This window comes from Aethalodelphis obliquidens, unplaced genomic scaffold (assembly GCF_003676395.1).
Source record: "Aethalodelphis obliquidens isolate GAN/ISIS:26980383/991018 unplaced genomic scaffold, ASM367639v1 scaffold121, whole genome shotgun sequence".
Classification (NCBI taxonomy): domain Eukaryota; kingdom Metazoa; phylum Chordata; class Mammalia; order Artiodactyla; family Delphinidae; genus Aethalodelphis; species Aethalodelphis obliquidens.
Window position 1 is genome coordinate 1578357 of NW_020838065.1, and position 21444 is coordinate 1599800.

A 21444-nucleotide genomic window follows, 5' to 3' on the forward strand; every position below is an offset into this window, starting at 1 on the left:
TAAAGTCAAATATTATAAGGAAAACAGGGCTGGATTGTGCAAGGGTGTTTTGTGGAGGTGGGGAGGAGGTATGGAGGGTTGTAGGGTAAGATGCCCTGGAATGAGACTGGCCCTAAAAGGAAGCTGAAGTCAGGGAAAGAGACCGAGTCTTTTTTCTTGGGCTGTTTCTAGTCCAAGTCCCTGAAGCCTGAGGAGGGGGCGGGAGGCTTCTCTGCCCCTTCCCTGCAGAGCAAGGGGGCCTTGGAGGGTCGTGAACTCAGCCCTGGCCTGGGCTTGGGGTCACCATCTCCTCTCACCTCCTTCCTAACTCTTACCCTTCCTCCTTAGGGCGGTTGTGCAACCCCTGTCTCCCCTCCATTCTGGAAGGAGAGCGACAAATTTAGGGCAGCAGGGCAGGGCCGAGTCCCTCGCAGCAGAATTTAATTGCCCAGTGTGTTAAGTATGGACTTAGGGGAGCAGCAGGGCTGGGGTAGAAAAAAGGGGACTTCTCTTTTAAACATCATTTGATGTTTCAAAAAGGGCATCAAGGAGCCATCGCGGGAAAGCCTAACTGTTGGACCTTACATGCATTGTGTTGTTCAGTATTGTCTTTACTTTGAATGAGGGTGGGAGGGCGCGGACCGGGGGAGGCAGAGTTATTGCTGGTCTAGGGCTTCTGAACGCGGAGCCGCCGCGCGCACCCCCGCTGGCCAGCGAGTGGGTCGCTCCGATTCCTCCCATCAGACGTGCAGAGTCGGGGCCGGGCCGGCGGCCTCGGGCTCCCGGGGGAGCCCGGGCGCAGCCCCGCGACGGTCGGAGGTGCGGTTTTCAGCTGCCGCCCTGACCCTGCGGGCGACTCCACTCGTGCGCAGGAGGGGGAGGCTCGGCCACCCCTCCGCGGAGCCGCGAGTGGGCGAATCCAGAGCCTCGGAGCAACTGTCGCAGGTTCCGGTTCCGTTGACAGCGGCGCCGGAAACCAGGCCACGGGCTGCGGGACCAGGTGAGAGCCGGCTGGCTTCCCTGCCGGGAGGTACGGTCAGAGAGCGGAGCGCGGTGGGCGGCTGCTCGGCTACGCAGGCTCCCAGGCCCCGGGTCTTCTGTAAAGCCGCGGGACTAAGCCCCCTCACCAGTCCGCCCTTGGGTTTGTTTTCTCCTCAGACGTCGGCCAGGGCCGGGAGTTGGACTCCTACATTCTCAGAGACCCTTCGGGGAGCCGCCCCTACCTGGGGAGTGGCTCGAACTCACACGTCCCATCCTATTGCGACCCTGCTGAGCCGGAGGTAACCGTTGCGGACGTGGGAGCCAGGCAGGGCATTCGACTAAGGTCTTTTGAAGGATGAGTAGGAGTTTGCCAGTAATATGCATGCTAATGAAGGTGAAACTCCCAGCAGGGGCTGTAGTCCAAGAAGATTGGTGGGCTTTTTCCTCCTTCCAGGTTTGGTTAATGACAGAAGAAAGATTTGAAACTTGAAATAAAGATGTGCAATGAAGAAAAGGAACAGGGTGATATGATAGACTAATAGGTACGGGGTGGGGCAGAGGGGGCAACATCAGATACTGTGGTCTAGGAGAGCATCTCTGAAGAAATGCGTTTGAAACCCTAACAAGGACCCAGTCATAGGGAGATCTGAAAGAGTGTTCAGGCAGAGGGAAAAAGCCCTGAGGTAGAAATAAACTGATGTTCAAGAAATATTAAGAAAACTAGTGTGGTTGGAATATGGCCATTAAGAGAGTGGTAGGAGATGAAGTTGGAGAGGTGGTTGGGAGTTGACTCACATAGAGCCTTGCAGACCCATCTCCCATACTTATTCTGAGTATGTGGAAATCTATTGGATTTTAAGCAAAGGAGTGATGTGTCAGGTGAAGACTGGATAGAGATGGGGGGTGAAAAGATTAAGTGTTGGGTCGGTGGAGGCTGTCCAGTTCTGTGTCAGGCAAAGGGGACCTTTCTGTGATTTGCGCAAACTTCCCTTCTTCTCCCCTGGCCCCAGAAGGGGCCCTCTTGTGTTAGGATGTTGAAGACTGGGGACAAAACCCCCATGCATGCCTTGGTGGGGATTTCAGTATTGCACTCATGTCTCTTCCTGCCCAACTGAGACAAGTTTGAGCTCAGGGCCCCCTAGTTAGGAAATGGATGTACCCCCCATGGACCAGGCCCTGGGCTGGGCACTGAGGGGACAGAGGATGAGATTGGACTCCAGCCCTGAGCAGCTCAGTCTAGTGCGGGGAGACAGACGTGTGAATAGGCAGTTTACTGTGCCGCAGTGCTGAGAACTCAGATGTGTGTGGTATAGGCGCCCTTGACAGAGGTTTGGTTTGTGAAGCAGAGGAGGAGGCAGGGAGATTTCATTGAGAGCTTCATGGGCTTCATGATTAAACAGCATCTTGTGTTCTCCGTGCAGAGAAGCATGGAGGGCACTCTATACACAGGAATAGCTTGTGCAAAGGAAGTAAATGTACAATTGCAAAGGGCATGTTATGTCAAACCGTGGCAGTGATGCATAAAGGGGTGACAGGATCTGATGTGTTGTATTGGGGTGATCACCCTGGTAGATAATTTCTGTCCATGTGAGACCTTGGGGAGGAGGGCTTAGGATAATGGAAATGAAACTCCCTGGATTAATCCTGAAGACAAACTCACACTCATCCATCCTTGTGCCTGGTGAAGATGACCGGCTGTGATTAAGGGAGAGTGGCTAACCCTGGACAGGCCGAATTGGCCTCTTGGGCTTTTCGGATGGAATACCTGCAAGCAGTTCTGTTTTCCCATCTCGTTTATTTTATTAAAAAAAAATTTATTGAGGTAATCACATTTATCAGTTCAGTGTACATTTAACTGGTCCACACAGGCCCTTTTTCTCCTTTGCATTTATTTACATATTCCCTTTTATCCCCATTTTCCCCATTCCCTCCCCCCCACCCAACTGCAGCAAACCACTCTGATGTGTTTGGTACATATCCTTTTATTTGCGTGTGTCCTTGGTTGTATGCATATATTTTTTAAAAACATAAGTGGTATTCTGCCTGGACTTCATTTTGTTTCTTTTTTTTCCCTTCAGTACCGTGTTTTGGGATCTTACTGATGTTGCTGTGGGTATATCCGGAACATGGTTTCTCAGTGCTACCCAGGTTTCCATAGGTGCATCTCCCACATTTTACTTTACTTATCACTTCCCGTAGGCCCCTGGGTTGTCTCAAACTCCCTGCCACAACACAGCACTGGGATGAAAATTCTTGTACCCATCTCCTCCCTCAGCTTTTTAATACAATTTCAAGATGCTGACTTGGGCTTCCCTTTGATAATCCTGGTATTAGTTGATGTCTGACAGGGCCATACTGTTTGACCTTGGTGAGGTTGTAACCTTTCTTGAGCAGTGTTTATTTTCAGTAAATTGTGATTCTGGTTCCCACTTTTGGCAAACATTCTTTTGTACTGCCATCTTTCCTAGCTGATCATCTCACAGGCTCTGTGGTTACTTTCCTGTTTCTTGTCATCATTAATCATTGCTGTACACTCATTCCAACCACAAATATTGGCTGCTTTCCTTTCCTGGTGAGATGGTGGCCTGTTAAGCTGGTCCAGAGAGGACTGTGCTTCAGAGAAGGACTCTGGAGCCTGGAGCCAGACTGCCCAGCTTCGGTTCCAGGTCCTCTACTTCCCAGCTATGTGACCTTGAGCAATTTATTTAATCTGAGTTTCATTTTCTCATCCGTAAAGTAGGTCTAATAATTGTACCTACCTCATAGTGCTTTTGTAAGAATTAAGTGAATTAATGCATGCCAAGTCATTAGAACAGCACCTGTCACATAATAAGCCCCTATAAAATACTAACTATTCATAGCAATAATTATTATTATATTATTTCCAACAGGTATCCCTGTTATATTTTGCCTGTAGTGGTTCATATTCCAGTTATAGGGTATTTCCTCAGGGGGCATGAAGAGGGGGGCATGTCTTCTAGACACCATGATTAACAAATTCTACTGTGATAGTGTCAGTCATAGGAGGGAGGGCATAAATACATCTCAAGGCCCTGGGTACCATTTCTCCATTACTCATCCCCTGTCTGATAAGGAGATAGTGGCTATAGGTTGGACCAAGATGATGGGGCCAGGGCTAACAGTACTGGTGGGAATGGGAAGAGAGGCTGGTGAGACTGGGAGAATCCCGATGGTCACTTTGGACACAGAATTCTCTTTGTGATGTTACTCTGTACCCTTCTTTGAGAGAATGAACAACTGGCTAGATTTGAACATTTGAGAGATGCATTTGACAGAGCCCTCTCACTTTAAATCCCATAGATGGAAAGATGGGGAGCAAAATCAACTCTATCACCAGCATTTTAAGGATTGTCCATGTGTTCAGTGTCAAAGGCTGCTCTGAAATGGAGGGGAGCAGTGGCCCAGTGTTGAAGGGACTTAGGAATGGGACCTTAGTGGTAGGAAAGGTGGGACAAGAAAAGTCAACTTTCTTCAATGGTACCATGAGGAGGAAGAGTTTTACAACCAGAGATGTTCTAGTCTAGTGGGGGAGGCAAGCCCTCAAACAGATCGTTACCCAGTGATCAAAACTGAAATAGAAGGGTGCCAAGTGAGAGTGGAGGGAGCCAGGTGAGAGCAGGCTAGGGACAGCTGCAGAAGGAGATGACCTCTTAGCTGCCTTGGAAAGGATGGGCCAGATTCTCAAGTAGTCCAGGAAGTGAGGGGTGATGGAGAGCATACCAAGGCACGGAGCTGTGAAGGAACAAGGGAATATGAGCTGCCTGTCTGCGGGCAAGCGGCAGGGAGGCTGAGGTAGGAGTGGTGGGCAAGGCCTCTCAGGCCATTGTGGTCAGCATTTGTTCCATAGGCTGTGCTTTCAAGCATCAGCCATTCAAGGACTGCCTTCATGGCTTCTATCACTATAGTATATGGAAAACCAAATCCACTAAGTGAAGAGGTGGCCATAATGAACATATGAAAATACATGAAACATTAGAATATGCGATGTATGTATGGATTTCTACTTAGATAGCATAGATAGTATTGCCTGCTGAGGGCTCTGCAAGGCCTGCTCTCTTTTCCGATTAAAAAAGAGATGAGGGGAATTTCCTGGTGGTCTAGTGGTTAAGACTCCACGATTCCACTGCAGGGGTCATGGGTTCAATCCCTGGTTGGGGAACTAAGATCCCTGCATGCTGTGGCACAGCCAAAAAAAATTTTAAAAAGAGATGAACAAGGATTCTAATGAAAAGAGTTGAAAACAGAGTAATTTTCTCACCATGATTCAGAAGACCCGACCTCACGCCTACCTGCACCTCCAATGGGCACCCTGGCTGGAGGTGATGGAAGCTGTGTACAGATATGTTAAGCTGGGAATTTCTAAGCATTGATATATGATATGGGAATGGTGAGGTGGGATCTGGGAGCCCTCCTCACTGTGCCCCTCTGGCCCAGGTGGGGCCTGACACAGTGGCTGCCATGGAGCAGTGTGCAAGTGTGGAGAGAGAGGTGGACAAGGTCCTGCAGAAGTTCCTGACCTATGGGCAGCACTGTGAGCAGAGCCTGGAGGAGCTGCTGCACTACGTGGGCCAGCTGCGGGCTGAGCTGGCCAGCGCAGGTGGGTGTCCCCCCACTAGAGCCCCACACCTGCCTCCCTTGGGGCCTAGGAGACCCCAAGGCTGCTTGATAATAGGGTTCTGGAAGGACGATGGTTAGGGCATTGATACATGGATCCCTAGGCCTCTTCAATGGGGAACAATGGAAGTCTCTGAGCTATTTCAAAAAGCCCAACAGAAATTATTAATTTACCTGAGATTATTTTCACTTACATTTTGTTTTCAATTTGCTTTTCTATTTTGAGTCTTTAAGACACTTTAAGATAATTTCAAGTTTACAGAAAAGTCCTAAGAACAGTATAAAGAGCTCATATATACCCTTCACCAAGATTCACCAACTGCTAGTATGTTGCCGTATTTGCTTTATCAGTTTTCTTGCATATTCTTACTTTTAAAACCATTAGAAAGTAAGCTGCAGATATCATACAGCTAAGCCTTTGGTGTGTATGTCCTAAGATCAAGGGCATTCTCTTACGTAAGTACAGTATAATTATTAAAATCAAGAAGTTAGACATTAATATTATGACCTAATGAATATAGCTCATATTTCAATTTGCCACTATCCAATAATTTTTGTAAAACATTTAAATTTTATTTTCCAGTCCAGGATCCAATCCAAGATCAAGCATTGCACTTAGTTTCTTGTGTCTAATCTTTAGTTTTTTAAATCTGGGACATTTCCTCCACCTGCCTTTGCCTTTCATGACATTGACATTTTGGAAACATTAAAGCCAGTGATTTTGCAGAACGTCTCTCGATTTGGATTTGTTTGCTGTTTCCTTATTTTTTTGCATTTTGGGCAAGAGTACTTCAGAACTGATGTGTTTCTCAGTGCATCACATCAGGAGGTACAAGGTATCAGCTTGTTCCATTATGGGTGATGTTAACTTTGATCAAGATCTTTGGTTAAGATGGTGTCTGCCAGGTTCCTACACCCTAAGGTTAATATTTCTTTCTTTAGAGTTAATCAATAAGTAATTTGTGGGGAGGTACTTTGAGACTATATAAATTTCCTGTGCTTTATCAGACTCTGCCCACTGGTTTTAGCATTCATTGATGATTCTTGCGTGAACCAATCATTACAAAATTAGTTGCAACATGGGTGATTTTTCCTGGTCTATCATTCCCTATACACTTATTAGTTGGCATTTAACTATAAGAAAGGAGCTTTCCCTTCCTTCTTTCTTCCTTCCTTCCTCCCTTCCTTCCTTCCTTCATTCCAAGTTCATACTCATAAATTCTTACATTATTCAATGGGTTATAATCCATTACTGTTATTATTTATTTTGGTGATCAAATTGTCTTAGATTTGACCAGAGGTAACCCCTAGTTCCTTTTTTTTTTGATTGAGCTATAATTCACATTAAAATTCACCCTTTTAAAGTGTACAATTTAGTGGGTTTTTAGTATATTTCCAGAATTGTACAGTCTTTACCACTATCCAATTACAGAACATTTTCATCTCTCTAAAAAGAATCCCCCACCCATTAATAATCACTCCATTTCTCCTTCTCCCCCAGCCCCTGGCAACCACTAATCTACTTTCTCTCTATGGACTTACCTATTCTGGACAGTTCATATAAACGGAATCATATAATATGTGGCCTTTTATATTCTTTCACTTAGCGTGTTTTCAAGGTTCATCCCTATTGTACCATGTACTTCATTCTTTTTTTATGTGCTGGGTCATATGGTAACTCTCTGTTCAACTTTTTGAAGAAAATGTTGGCACACTGTTTTGTGTGCACACTGTTTGGCACACTGTTTTCCAAAGTACCTGCAACATTTTATATTCCCACCAGCAATGTATGAGGGTTCCAGTTTCCTCACATCCTCACCAACACTTATTATCACCTGTCTTTTTGGTTATAGCCATCCTAGTAGGAGTAGGCCCAGCCACCACCTCCTGTTTGTATTTGTCAGGACTCATTCAGTTACAGGTGACAGAAACCTAGTTCAGACTAGCTTAAACAAACAAAGGGGGTATGGTTGCTGGATTTATAGATTCAGGTAACTGAAAGGTCCAGCCCAGTTGGATCTCATGTGAGATCCAACTCATCTCATGTGAGATCTCAGGTGCTCATGTGATACCTTCAATCTACACTGGCTTCATTCTCAGAGCAGTGCTCCCCTGAGGTGGCCACATGGTGCTCCAGCAACTCCAGTTCGCTTTTGTTTGTTTAGCAACCTGGCAGAATGCTTCTCTCTTCCAGGGCTTCTGGTCTTGGAGCTTGAGACGCTCCCTGGCCCTATTGGGTCACGTTCCCTTCCCTGGGTTGTGTTTTCTTCCCTGAACCGAGGTGCTGCCATCTAAAGAAGGGACATAGATGCTGGGCTGGAAGAAGGGACCCGTGCCCTGTCTGCCCTCTCTATTCCAAGCCCCACGTGCTCTTGGTAGTTCGTGTGGCTCATCCAGCCATGGGGGGTGGACACCACTGTAAACCTGGCATCCTGAGCCAGAAATGTCCTTGTGCTTCCCTGGAGGGCCCTGGCCTGCCTGGTGTCCTTTGGGTTAATTAGAGGCATTAACATGGGAACAATACTTTACGGTTCAAAGCCTTCCCACAGGGTATCTCCCTCAAGATAATAAGGAGCCACCTGGGTGGTGGTGAGGAGCCTGGGCTTCAGATCACTGCTGTGACATCTGGCAAGTTACTGCCTCAGCTTCCTCAGCTGTAGTACAAGACACTAACAGTGCCCACTGCATAGAATGGTGGTGAGGATTAAATGAGCTAAAACCAAATACTTGCCCACAGTAAGTGCCAAATCATCTTCATTTCACAGCAACCTACAAGGCCAGTGCTATCACCCCCCATTTTGCAGATGAGGAAATGAAGACTCTGAGAGATGAACCGGCTTGTCCCACTTGACCAATTCCAAGTCATGTAGTTAAAAAGTGGCAGGACCTGTAGTAGAAGCTTTCACTTTGGAGTTCAGGGCTGCTTCCCGGCCTCCATGCTGGCATTTAGAATAAGGAGGCAGGGACAAGGTCTTCTCCTCTGTGTCCTGACTCATTGCCAGTGTTTCTCTGCAGCCCTCCAGGGGACCCCTCTCTCAGCCACCCTCTCCCTGGTGATGTCTCAGTGCTGCCGGAAGATAAAAGACACCGTGCAGAAACTGGCTTCAGACCACAAGGACATTCACAGCAGTGTCTCCCGAGTGGGCAAAGCCATTGACAGGGTGAGCATGTGGGTGGCCCCGGACTGGGGGCGGGAACACCTGCTGCTAGTGTGTAGCAGGGCTTCTCAGGAAGCCAGTGTGAGAAGTGAGACCCTGAGTCACAGGGCCCTGTCTCTTATCCTCGTCAGAACTTTGACTCTGAGATTTGCGGTGTAGTCTCCGACGCAGTGTGGGACTCTCGGGAGAAGCAGCAGCAGATCCTGCAGATGGCCATCTTGGAGCACCTGTACCAGCAGGGCATGCTCAGTGTTGCTGAGGAGCTGTGCCAGGTAACGAGCCCGCTGGGAAGGCACTGGTACCTGCCTGTTCTGCTTTCTACTTGGTAGTTTTCTTTATATTAGGACCCCGTTATTATTTTTTTCTTGTATCCAGACAGGTCGGCTTATTTACATGACTCAAATATGTATGTCATCAGCTCTGATTGTCTGATAGGGATACCTCTTCCCAGAGACCTGTTTCCAGTGGACAGTTGGCCTGGCAGGGCATCCTCCCCTCTGGACTGCACATGGGAAGTCCAATGTTTCCTCTAAGATCGCCCCTTAACTTTGCTTCCATTGTAGACCAGCTCCTTTCTGTTGATGCATTCTTTCCTTAAATGGGTTAATAGCTATTTTAAAAATTGTATTTAATTTATTAAAACTAAAAAAAAACAAAAACAGTTCACCCATTTCTCCCACACCCTACCCTGCACCTCTGGTAACCACCAATCTGTTCTCTGTGTTTATGAGCTTGGTTTTCTTAAAAAAAACTTTTTTAGATTCCACATATGAGTTCATATGGTATTTGTCTTTCTCTGTCTGACATTTCATTTAGCATAATGGTCCATCCACAATGTTACCACAAACGATAGGATTTTCCTACTTTTTTAATGGCTGAATAATATTTCATTTTACACACACACACACACACCATCTTCTTTATCCATTCATCCATTGATGGGCACTTACGTTGTTTCCTTATCTTGGCTATTGTAAATAATGCTGCGATGAATATGGGGGTGCAGATATCTTTTCAAGTTAGTGTTTTTATTTTGTTTGGATAAGTACCCAGAATTGGAATTGCTGGATCATATGGTAGCTCTATTTTTAATCTTTTGAGCCATACTGTTATCCATAGTGGCTGCACCAATCTACATTCCCACCAAAGGTGCACGAAGTTTCCTTTTTCTCCACATCCTTGCCAACACTTGTTATTTCTTATCTTTTTGATAATAACCATTCTAACAAGTGCAAGGTGATGGCTCACTGTGATGTTGATTTGCATTGCTCTGCCCTGATGATTGAGGTAGAGAATCTTTTCATGTGCCTGTTGGCCATTTTGATGTCTCCTTTGGAAAAATGTCTATTCAGATCTTCTCTCCATTTTTTAAGGGTTTTTTTTTGCTATTGAGTTATATGAGTTTTTATATATTTTGGATATTAGTCCCTTATCAGATACACAATTTGCAAATATTTTCTCCCGTTTGGTAGGTTGCCTTTTCATTTTGTTGATGGTTTCCTTTGCTGTGCAGAAGCTTTTAATTTAGTTTGATGTAGTCCTGCTTTTTATTTTTTGCTTTTGTTGCTTCTTTAAATAAATTTTAGAAATCAGTGCCCCTGATATAAAAAGAGAGTAGCTATAAAAATATATACAATGGGGCTTCCCTGGTGGCGCAGTGGTTGAGGGTCCGCCTGCCGATGTAGGGGATGCGGGTTTGTGCCCTGGTCCGGGAAGATCCCATATGCCGCAGAGCGGCTGGGCCCGTGAGCCGTGGCCGCTGAGCCTGCGCATCCAGAGCCTGTGTTCCGCAGCGGGAGGGGCCACAGCAGTGAGAGGCCCGTGTACCGCAAAACAAAACAAACAAAAATATATATATATATACATATATATATATACACACACACACACACAATGGGGGCTTCCCTGGTGGCGCAGTGGTTAAGAATCCGCCTGCCAATGCAGGGGATATGGGTTCAAGCCCTGGTCCGGGAAAATCCCACATACTGCGGAGCAACTAAGCCCGTGCGCCCCAACTACTGAGCCTGTGCTCTAGAGTCCGTGAGGCACAACTACTGAGCCCACATGCCATAACTACTGAAGCCCGCGCACCTAGAGCCTGTGCTCCGCGACAAGAGAAGCTGCAATGAGAAGCCCGCGCACCACAACCAAGAGTAGCCCCTGCTCGCCTCAAGTAGAGAAAAGCCCACGTGCAGCAACAGACCCAACGCAGCCACAAATAAAATAAATAAAATAAAATTTAAAATATAAAATATATATATATATATATATATACAATGAAAAGTGAAGTTATTAATTTCTGGGTAGAGTTGGTTGCCAGCCAGAGGTCTGAGTGCCTGGTAATCCCTTTCTTAAAAAGGAAGATTAGTAAAATGACGAAGTAGCACTTGTTAGGTGTTAAAGACACACTAGAAGTGAAAATAAAGGATACTTTCCCTTAATGTAATTAGGGGGATTGAAAAGGAATAATTTTCTCTCCATGCTACTCAGTGTGGGTCTCCAGTACCCCAGCAGGTGGGGTGGGGTTTGCAGTCTGCTCTCTGGGAGGCCAGCATGTAGCACTCAGCCTCCCAGAACTGAACTGGGAATAAGAGGGGTCCAGGTGTCTGGCAAGAGACCATGGCTCCTCATGTAAAACCTGGCCCTCTCTAGCTTGTCTTTGGTGGATGAGGTTTTATTAGGTGTAGAGCAGAGAATTTTGGAAACGCTGTCCTCCAGTGGTGAATTGTTCTCTCTCCCTCTAGGAATCAACACTGAATGTGGATTTGGATTTCAAGCAGCCTTTCCTGGAGTTGAATCGAATCCTGGAAGCTCTGCATGAACAAGACCTGGGGCCAGCATTGGAGTACGTTGGCCCTTGGGTGGGCCCGCGGGGGACAGGGCTTGTCTGTGCTCTTCACCTCACTCAGCGTACTTGACACGTCTCCAGCTCTGTCTCACGGGCCTCACATAGGCTCTTGGAGGCTTTTCCAGGGCCCCTTCTCTCGCCCCACCAGCTCCACACTCAGCTGGCCCCTTTCTTCCCAGATGGGCCGTCTCCCACAGGCAGCGTCTGCTCGAGCTCAACAGCTCCCTGGAGTTCAAGCTGCACCGACTGCACTTCATCCGCCTCCTGGCAGGTGGCCCTGAGAAGCAGCTGGAGGCCCTCAGCTACGCCCGGCACTTCCAGCCCTTTGCTCGGCTTCACCAGCGGGGTACGTGCCCCGAGTTCCAGGGTGGGCAATGCTGGGCTCTGGCGGATATCACGTCTGGGATTGCCCGTCCCTGCCCCACGTGGGGCTGCGTGGGAACCCCTCCCCAACTGTCGCCCAGGTGAACTACAAACTCAAGGCCCTTCCTCACCGCCTCTGCCATACCCTCCTAGCTTCATCTCATACCACCTCTGGTCCCCAGCCACGTGCCACACCCCCACCCAGAGCTCACCAGGCCTGCCCACGACACGCGTGCCCTCATGCTGCTCTGCCTCACAGTAGGAATTCCAAACCTCAGTTGTTTGAGCCTCACCTTCCAGATGTTCACAATTAGTAACCACCCGACTACTAGTAACTTTTTTCTTTAGCTCCCCTCACATTTATTACTTCACATTTTATTTAGAGATAAACAACATGAAAGCCCAGCAATGTTATGAAATCTTAGCTAGATACTGCTGCCTCCTGAAAGCTTTTTAAAAAGGGAGATTAGGGAATTCCCTTGGAGTCCAGTGGTTAGGACTTCACACTTTCATTGCATGGGGCATGGGTTTGATCCCTGGTCAGAGAACTAAGATCCCTCATGCCGCAAGGCGTGGCCAAAAAAAAAAAGGCGGGGGTGGGGTGGGGGGATTAGCTAGTGTTGGAGAATAGAGACATGAGCGCTGGCCTGAGCTCACTCCTTGATGCAGCTGAAAGGATGGGAAGGAAACTGAAACCCCTACCTACCTCATGCTGTGGGGTCATGATTGCCACAGAAGCAGGCCTGAGAGCCCACTTCCTCACTGGATTTTAGGGAAAACTGGTTTTGCCAGAGGGCATTTTAACCCCCATTTGGTCAGGTCTCGGGCCTGGGAGCCATGGGGCTCATACTGCCTCTGCAGCCCTGCCACCACAGGGCTGGATGCGGAACCCTGGGAAAAGGCTGCCTCCTTGTACCCTGATGCCCCCTTGCCTTGTAGAGATCCAGGTGATGATGGGCAGTCTGGTATACCTGCGGCTGGGCTTGGAGAAGTCACCCTACTGCCACCTCCTGGACAACAGCCATTGGGCCGAGATCTGTGAGACCTTTACGCGCGATGCTTGTTCCCTGTTGGGCCTTTCTGTGGAGTCACCCCTCAGCGTCAGGTACAGCCAGCCCTGTGGGGGCAGCACAAGTGGGAGGGTTGAGGGAAACCCAATTTGCCAAGGCCCTGCCACGTCCAGGAATGGTGCTTGGTGCCTTCACAGACCTAAACTGGCTGTCTTAGTCATTCTTCCAGATAGGAATTACCTTTCTTTCTACAGTTGGAGAAACAGATTTAGAAAGAGTTGTGGCCTGGGATCACCACAAGGTCAATGGCAGGGTCAAGGTTCCCTTTTTTTTTTTTTTTTTTTTTTTGTGGTACGCGGGTCTCTCACTGCTGTGACCTCTCCCGGAGCACAGGCTCCGGACTCGCAGGCTTAGCGGCCGTGGCTCATGGGCCCAGCCGCTCCTCAGCATGTGGGATCCTCCCGGACCCGGGCACGAACCCGTGTCCCCTGCATCGGCAGGCGGACTCCCAACCACTGTGCCACCAGGGAAGCCCAAGTTTCCCATTTTATAGTCTCTTGAGTGAGGTCTGTTTCTCCTGCACCTCACCCCTGGATTATCACAAGACCCTCTGACAGCCTGGCCTTCTTGCCACCTCATCTCTCAAACACGACTTCCCTTCAGGGAGACTTGAGTGGCTGAGTCATATGTGCTGAGAGCTTTCACTCAGAAGACTCCTTTATAGTTAATATTCTTCTCATGGCTTCACAGCGAACCAAGGAGTTAGAGGTACTGTTATCCTCATTTTACATGAGAAAACAGGCTCCTAGGGCCTCACAGGGACTAAAGGTCACCTGGACCTGACCCCACCACATACCGCACCACAGTGGTGTATTTTATTTAGGCTGGCTGTGGAATCTCACGCCTTGCCCCACTGTGATAGGCTGCACCCTCCAATTCGTTACCACAGACTCTGGTTATAGAACAGTCTTTCCCAGTGGGAACACTGGTGCCTTAGGACGGTTCTGTTGCACACAACTGCCCTGCGTGTTGTAGGCGTTTGGTACCCAAGGCTCCAGCCAGTCGGCTCCCCACCCCCCGCCCAATCCTTGTGAGGACTGAATCTGCTTTTTCCTGTATCTAAGTGCCCTGGTTGACTGCAGTTACAGAGGTGCACTGTGACAATGGAATGGGGTAGACAGGCAGGATGGGGCCCTTCCAAACATCACTGTCCCTGTCACACCAAGGACTTATCAGTGCTTGGGATGAACAGATTATCTCTCCCCTGGATTTTCCTTTTGTGTTTATTATAGATTCTCAAATTTGGGGGTGCATTAGAATGACTTTTTAGAGTTGGACGCATGACTACATATGTGGCTTTATGTGTTACCTGAGAGATTTTTAAGTACCGGTTTGATCAAGTGCCACTTTGAAACCTTGTCCCAAGTCACATTCCAACAATGTGCTGGTCCTGTCTGTCTGCTGGGTTCTTGGTCAGGGTCACTCCAGCCCCTGCTCTTTGTTCTGCAGCTTTGCCTCTGGCTGTGTGGCGCTGCCAGTGCTGATGAACATTAAAGCTGTGATCGAGCAGAGGCAGTGCACTGGGGTCTGGAGTCACAAGGATGAGTTACCGGTGAGGCCTGGCAGGGGGAGGTACAGCAGGAGGTGCTGGGGAGGACAGCCGCCATGGGAAGTGGGACTCACACCTCTGCTGGCCTCCCCAGATTGAGATCGAACTAGGTATGAAGTGCTGGTACCACTCAGTGTTCGCGTGCCCCATCCTCCGTCAGCAGACGTCGGATTCCAACCCTCCCATCAAGCTCATTTGTGGCCATGTCATCTCTCGAGATGCACTCAACAAGCTCATTAATGGAGGAAAGTAAGTTCCATGTGCTCTGCTCCACCTTGGCTTGATCCTTCTGCTGGCTGGCCCCCTGAGACATTCTTGGTTCTCCTCCCTTTGTAGGCTGAAGTGTCCCTACTGTCCCATGGAGCAGAACCCAGCAGATGGGAAACGCATCATATTCTGATTCCTGCCTGGGAGGAACTTTGCTGAAAGAGGTTTTTCACCCATGAGCCTTGGTCTGTCTCCGTGGGGGTGGTTGGCTTCTGTGGACTGTGGTTCATTTCAGAGCAACTGGCTGAGGAGTGCCACCACAGGCAGGGGCTGGAGTGGCCCTGTGGCAGAGGCCAAGGAGGGAGATGAAGCAGCCTACATCCGGCAGCTGGCTCCTTGGCTCTAAGGGCAGGGAGACTCTGGCCTCTGTACTCCTGCTCTGTCTCCCCTTCATTATATTTGCTGTTGACTTAGTAGCAACTGACAGAGAAGCAAAGGACTTGGCGGGCACAGCAGATGTCCTCCATCCTGCCCTCAGCCAGGTCTCTTACTGCCACACCAAGGCTTGTGTCCATTCCTCCCACTGTACAGCCTCACAACTGTATGCATCAATTTCCCACTGTAAATAGTCTGGGATAGAACTGAATGCCGTTGTTTTATAACTTTGAGCAAATATATTCACGGGCCTTCTCCTTACTTTGCCCACCTTTAGCTTCACAGGCTAAGAATTACCACGTGCCCACTGCGCACAGGTACTGGGCATGGCCTAACTATTGCTGCTGGTTGGGAGCATGGCAGCCACAGAGCCCAGTCTAAAGAACCCAACCTGCATCTGATTGGGAGAAAAAGCTAGGAGATGGCAGACCCTGGGCAAGGTGCTTTTACATATACACATATAAAATCGTATTACCTCCTTATTAGAGATGAGTGTGAAGGGATGTAGGAAGATGAAGTGACTTGCCCAAAAAGGCTCACAGCTTATCAAGAAGAGAGCTTGGAGTTTAAACCAGATCCAACCCTCAAGCCCAAGGTCCTTCCAGTTTATTCCGGGGTGCCTGAAGCTTGGCTGCTGTGTGTACTGGGTCCTGTGCTGGGCCTTTGAAAACAGGAAGGCACCATAAGTCTAAAATGTTTGAAGGGATTAGGTTATGGGGCCATTATGCCAAGCAGGAGAGATGGCCTGGGGTTCTGCAATTAACTTCATATATCTATTTAAAATTTACTGTGTGGGTGGGTACATTCCTTCTGTCAGCTTCCCAGTGGTATTTAAGTCTCTTGGGGAAAAAGAAAAGAGAAATGGGGGTGTCCCCGACATAGGAGCTACAGGCTTAGGTGAAGTGGGGCCTGGGCTCAGCTGGCTCGTCCTGCAGCTCCCAGCTACTCTGGAAGCGGGAGTGGAAAGCTCAGAGTGGGCAGTAGGGTCTGTTCTCAGCTTGAGTCTAGCACTGGCTCTGGTGGCCAAGCACTAGCACTGAACATTCTTGAAGTCCTCGGGTCCTCTGAGGAGAAAGGCTGCTTCTGCTCTTTCCTCCCCACCAACTCCTCAGCCCCACCAGTAGCTGCTGCTTAAAAAAACACCCACAGACTCAGCACATTTTAGTTTTAGCATTTATTTCTCCCACGTCATCTTCATTGAAGCTCAACAGAAAATAGCACTGATGGAGAAGATGCTGGCTTTGCTGCCGTGAAGTAGCTGTTGGAGCCACCTGGGAAGAACACGTGCCTCAGGGTACCAGAGAGATGCCATGAATGTGGGCAGCCAGCTGGTGTGCTGCCAATGCAACAGCTTCTGGAGCAGGTGCCCAGGTTGCTGCCTAAGTCCTTCACATGGGCGGGGGCAGGGCCTGTACCTCCTCCAGGCACTCGTCATAGGCCTCCTGGTATTCCTCATGGGGCTTGACCATTATCACACAGGTGGGGCGCTTAGAGCCGGCGGCTGCACCCAGGTCCTGCAGAGAAGGAAATAGAAGGGCTGTTTGGAAAGAAGGCCGCACAACCTGTATACCAGGGAGTCACAAACTGATGATCCACCAGCCTAATCCAGCCCACAGACTAGTGCTAGTGTCAATGTTAAGACATGTGCTAGTCAGTCAATGTTAACATTTTGCCACCATTTAAACTCAGCAAACTTTCGAGTTGTGGTCCAGCAACACTGGGCCTACAGTTTCACATGGCAACTGTGAAAGGGCTCCAGCCCAGCAGGGGCTGTCCCCTTGGGCAGTGCCTATGCTTTCCAGGTCCCTGCCATCCCCCACTCCCTGGACCCCAGACCTGGCCTCTGCTGTGTAAGGGTAAGGACAGCTTCAGGTCCCTAGAACATCCCCTCTGAAACTGTACCCACCTAATAGGACTTATATATCCAAGTTCACCTTCTGTTTCATTCCCATAGTCCATGGAGAAGGGGATTCCCATTTTACAAGAAAGAAATGGAAGTGCAGAGAGGTAACTTATCTGCAGTCCCTCATCTAGGAAGCAGCAGAGCCAAGAATCCATCCAGGCCTGTCTTAACTCCAAAGCTCATGCTCCTTCCCACTATGGCCTGCTGCCACATACCTGATCCCAGACACCCTCCATCCTGTGCTGACCAAGATCAGGCACACGTGCTCCTTACCGTCTTAGAGGGGATATAGACGTACGGCAAATTCCGGTCTTCACACATAACTGGGAGATGGCAGTATACCTCAATGGGTAATGTGTCTCCTGCCAAAACCATGATCCTGAAATAAGAGAAACCACTGTCATTTCCAGCTTGCTTTTTCCCTCTTTCAGTCGTAAGTGTTGCCTCTGAGCTGGGCCTTGGGGGTACAGAGATGGGTAAGCTGCCCCATGACCTCAAAGAGTCCAATTATTAATGTGTGTCTCCCAACCTTTAGAAATTCATGCAGGTTGGTTTGGTGAGTGCATTCCTCTGGAGAGGTAATCTCTATTGCTTGGCAACAAGTAAATGCCACCAAGTGTGACAAAGCATACCGCGCTGGGACAGATGAGGTATGAGAGAGATGCCAAGGAGTAAGAGCTCAGCTCTCCTTGGAAGATCAAAAAATGAATCAGGAAATGATACTTGAGAGGAAAGCTGAATGATGAACATGTCAGGCAGCCCGTGGAGGGGCTGGAGACAGGGAAAGCATTTAAGGTCGAGAGAATCAGAAGGATACCAGATACACAGGGGCTGGCTATTGCTGGGGAGCCAGGGATGGCTTTGGAGTCCAGGATGGGGATGGGGCAGACAAGACGGCTAGAAAAACTAGTCACATTTAAGGGCCTTGAGTGCTTCCAGGATCATTCCCAGGAGTGACAGGGAAACAGATCCAATGAAAGCTTGCCAGAGAATCCCCAGCTAGGGCTCTTAGCTGGGAAAGTGTTGGGGTTCTGGGACAAGGGCCTCAGCAGCCCTGATGACACAGAGGGAAGGGTCTGTTCCCTAGGGGAGTGAGAGGAAAACACAAGGAAAAAGCTCTTGGTTCAAAGCACTGCATCCACACTCCTCGTTTTCCTTTTGCCTCATATACTCTCCTCCTCTGCAGGCTCCTCTTCCTTTGAGTAGCTTTTATTTTATTTTATTGGCCGTGCCTCACGGCTTGCGGGATCTTAGTTCCCCAACCAGGGATCGAACCCTGGGCCCCCTGCAGTGGAAGCACGGAGTCCTAACTGCTGGACCGCCAGGGAATTCCTCAGTAGCCTTTAAATGCTGCTGTTCCCACAGCCTGGTCCTTGGCTGCCCTGTCAGTAACTTTCTCCCCAGCTGACCCCATCCATAACCAAGGCTTCAAGCACCAACTATGTGTTGACAACTCCCAAATCTATTCTTTCCAGCCTGACCCTCTCCCAAACTGCAAACCCTTATAGCCACTTGCCTGTTTGACATTTCTGCTAGGGAGACGGTTCATATGTCTAAAAGGCACCTCAAAAACTTGTCTAAAACCAAACTCATGATCTTCCCATACAAACCCAGCTCCCTCCACTATTCACTATTTCAGTGAGTGTGCCCTCTGTCCATTCGCCTGGAATCCACACCTCTTCACTCCATATCGGAAAGTCCTCTCATCCATCCACTTTAATTCTTCCCATCTCGCCATCACTAACCCAATCAAAAATTGCCCTCACCTCTTCTATGCCACAGTAGCCTCCTATCTCAATTTCCCTATCTATTCTTCCACCTCTGATCCTTTCCAAAGTTGCCAGAAAAATCTTCTTAAGGTGTAAACATAATTATGTCACTCCCTGGCTTTAACCCTCAGTGGCCTCCAAAGCTCTGAGTACAAAAACTAAACTTACCATGGCTTACAAAAACCCCATGCGAAGTTAGCACTTCTGTCCACTACTACCCTCTCCTGCCCTGAAATCCACTTTCTTCTGGCAGAATGTCTCCCCTCCCCCCCAGCCCACAAACTAATTCCTGTATCTTCAGACCTCAGCTACCCCACCTAGGTCAGACTCCATAGAGCATCAAATCCCCCCAGCATTATTTATCTCTGGAGCACCTACAATGTACCAGACACTTGTGAAAGTAAAGCAGTGAGAGGCTTTTTCCTATTCTCAAAGAGCTTACTTTCTGGCCCTAGTGGGAGATACAGGGAATAAAAATGCAAATAAGTTTCAGGTTCTGATAAATGCCAGAAAGAAAAGATGTAGGATAATAAAGTCATTCTCACTGCACCCTGTACTTTTCCTTCATGGTTACCTATGACACTTGTAATTTTGTGTGTATTTGATTACTGTCATTGTCTCGCCATAGTATAGTGCCTGAAAAAGAGGAGTCAGTAAATAGTCGCTGAATGAATGAAACTGGGATCTACCCTAAGTGAGCTGGCTTATACGATTCGCTTCCCCTGGAATTCACTTTCCCCATGGTGTCCCTTTGCGCTCGTGTAAGTGATGTATCAGCATCTGTACGGAAGGGAATTTACCTTCTGCACGTGAGGGGGAGTCATAGCTCTTTTACCGACTACCTAGTAAGTAGCAGGGATACCTTCGTCATCGTTTAGAAATGCAAAATCCGGCGGGAGGGGGTTCTTACCCTTTCTCGCCTTTGTTGATAAATTTCTGAACTTCCTTCACCCCGCGCCGAATCTGCTTCTGCTTTACGGCTGCAACGACAGAAGAATCGGTCGAGGGGACCTCCGCCCGCCACCCGCGCCCTGTCCCGACTCACCCCGGCGTCCACCCGTACCTTTTTTTTTTTTTTTTGAAGACGCCACGCGGCTTGCGTAACTTCCCCACCTAGGGGTCGAACCCATGCCCCCTCCACTGGAAGCGCAGAGTCTTAACCATTGGACCACCAGGAAAGTCTCGCCGCACCTTTCTTGATGCATTTGTAGAGCTTCCGCGTGAGGCGGCGAGAAGCCAGAGGCTGCGCGATGGGGTTCAGATTCACCAGCAGCTCATGGTAAGTGCGCTCTCCGCAGCACGCGTCCGCCTGAGCCTCCGGCCCGTCTGGATCTGCCTTTATTTTGGTCATGGCAGCGACTGCGGCAACCGAGTGCCCAAAGTACTAATCCACGCGGCCGGCGCTTCAGGAATCACTTCCGGGTCATGCCGCTCTGCAGGAAGCAGGCAGTACACCATAACCAATTAGGAACTCAGGTCTCCGACTCTGACCAATTCTTGACGCTCAGCTTCTTAAATATACAGCACGGAGGGGCGGGGCCTCGGCCGTAGGGGCGGGGCCACTCCCATAACTGGGGCGGGGCGGGGCGGAGTGGATTAGGGCCGGAGTCAGAGGGTTCAGGAGGCAAGGGGCGGAGCCCTGAGGGATTCGGGGCCTGGAGGAGGTGAGGAGGCATTGGGACCCAGGCTTGGGCTCTTCTGAGAGCTCGGCGTCACAGAATAGGCGGCGGGAGGAAGAGGAGGAGGAGGAGGCTGTACCTGTAGGGTCGTGACCACATTTAAGGCGACAGGATCCTTGCCTAAAGCGCGGGGTCTGCGACCGGACTGGAAGAATGGGAAGGCTGCTCGGTGTGATTCCAAACCTCCTTAGAATCTGATCCCTTAGGCAGTGCCTAGCCCGGTCAGGTCCCAGGTCCTGAACTGGTCCTGGCTGGTGTAACCTAGGTACCAAGGTTAAGGTAAAGCCTGACACTGCTAACGATTCCTTCGTTCCAGCACGATTTTTCACACTCTGCTTTCTCTTTCCTGGCAAGGGATGGACCCACTCACTCACTGATTGCCTCGGTCTAGACCGCTGTTCCCCAGAGAGCCGGTGGCTCGCTTCCACCCTTCCCGCAGGAATCTGCTCAGATGTTTACCACGGGAGAGGTTCTCCTGACCAAAGTATCTAAAATTGCAGTTCCCGCCGACCTCCCAACGGCATCCCCTAACCCTCTGTTTTCCTTGTAGTTCCTACCGCCGCCTGGCATCACGCCCACGCAAGGCATGGCGGAGACAGCTGGCGGGAGCTGAGAGGGAAGACAGCATGAACACTGGGGTTGAGACTTCGGGGTGTGGTGGGGGAGAGATCTGAGTAGGCGCCCGGTTTGCAGTTAACTCTAGAGGATTAATGGACTGTAACGCTGGGGAGGCGAGCAGGCCTAGACGGGGGTGGATCTTGTACCTCTGACTTACTTCATGTACCCTGTCTTGGAACACTGGATGAATATTAATTAGATCATTGTTACAAATTAGTTGCTTTTGATTATAGGATTGACAAAGGCAACT

At 49.2% G+C, this 21444-nt stretch overlaps 2 protein-coding genes across 3 annotated transcripts; one reads left to right on the forward strand and one right to left on the reverse strand.

Moving 5' to 3' along the window:
* Window positions 1-6: 6 nt before the first annotated feature.
* RMND5B (required for meiotic nuclear division 5 homolog B) lies at window positions 7-15486 on the forward strand. Of its 2 annotated transcripts, XM_027098251.1 has the most exons (11): window positions 7-979; window positions 1138-1259; window positions 5416-5578; window positions 8611-8756; window positions 8885-9025; window positions 11498-11598; window positions 11781-11947; window positions 12904-13069; window positions 14484-14586; window positions 14678-14832; window positions 14920-15486. In XM_027098251.1, exons 3-11 carry the CDS (start codon window positions 5440-5442, stop codon window positions 14981-14983), a joined length of 1182 nt encoding a protein of 393 aa, XP_026954052.1. In that variant the 5' UTR covers window positions 7-979; window positions 1138-1259; window positions 5416-5439; the 3' UTR covers window positions 14984-15486. The 2 variants fall into 2 exon arrangements, with proteins under 2 accessions (XP_026954052.1, XP_026954053.1); XM_027098252.1 differs by lacking the exon at window positions 5416-5578 and having other exon boundaries at window positions 9-979.
* An 897-nt stretch (window positions 15487-16383) lies between these two features.
* NHP2 (NHP2 ribonucleoprotein) lies at window positions 16384-20387 on the reverse strand. The gene is made up of 4 exons (XM_027098253.1): window positions 20089-20387; window positions 19808-19877; window positions 17402-17507; window positions 16384-16739 (listed from the first exon to the last, which is right to left on the reverse strand). Exons 1-4 carry the CDS (start codon window positions 20246-20248, stop codon window positions 16614-16616), a joined length of 462 nt encoding a protein of 153 aa, XP_026954054.1. The 5' UTR covers window positions 20249-20387; the 3' UTR covers window positions 16384-16613.
* Between the last annotated feature and the right edge of the window lie 1057 nt (window positions 20388-21444).

Excerpts from the sequence above, each read along its gene's own strand:
- RMND5B (XM_027098251.1), top strand. The coding sequence starts at position 5,440 with ATGGAGCAGTGTGCAAGTGTGGAGAGAGAGGTGGACAAGGTCCTGCAG. Across the intron at positions 5,579-8,610 it reads GGCTGAGCTGGCCAGCGCAG|CCCTCCAGGGGACCCCTCTC; the intron begins GTGGGTGTCCCC and ends GTTTCTCTGCAG. Across the intron at positions 11,948-12,903 it reads TGCTCGGCTTCACCAGCGGG|AGATCCAGGTGATGATGGGC; the intron begins GTACGTGCCCCG and ends CTTGCCTTGTAG.
- NHP2 (XM_027098253.1), bottom strand. The coding sequence starts at position 20,248 with ATGACCAAAATAAAGGCAGATCCAGACGGGCCGGAGGCTCAGGCGGAC. Across the intron at positions 19,878-20,088 it reads CTACAAATGCATCAAGAAAG|CCGTAAAGCAGAAGCAGATT; the intron begins GTGCGGCGAGAC and ends CTGTCGTTGCAG. Across the intron at positions 16,740-17,401 it reads TCTATATCCCCTCTAAGACG|GACCTGGGTGCAGCCGCCGG; the intron begins GTAAGGAGCACG and ends CCTTCTCTGCAG.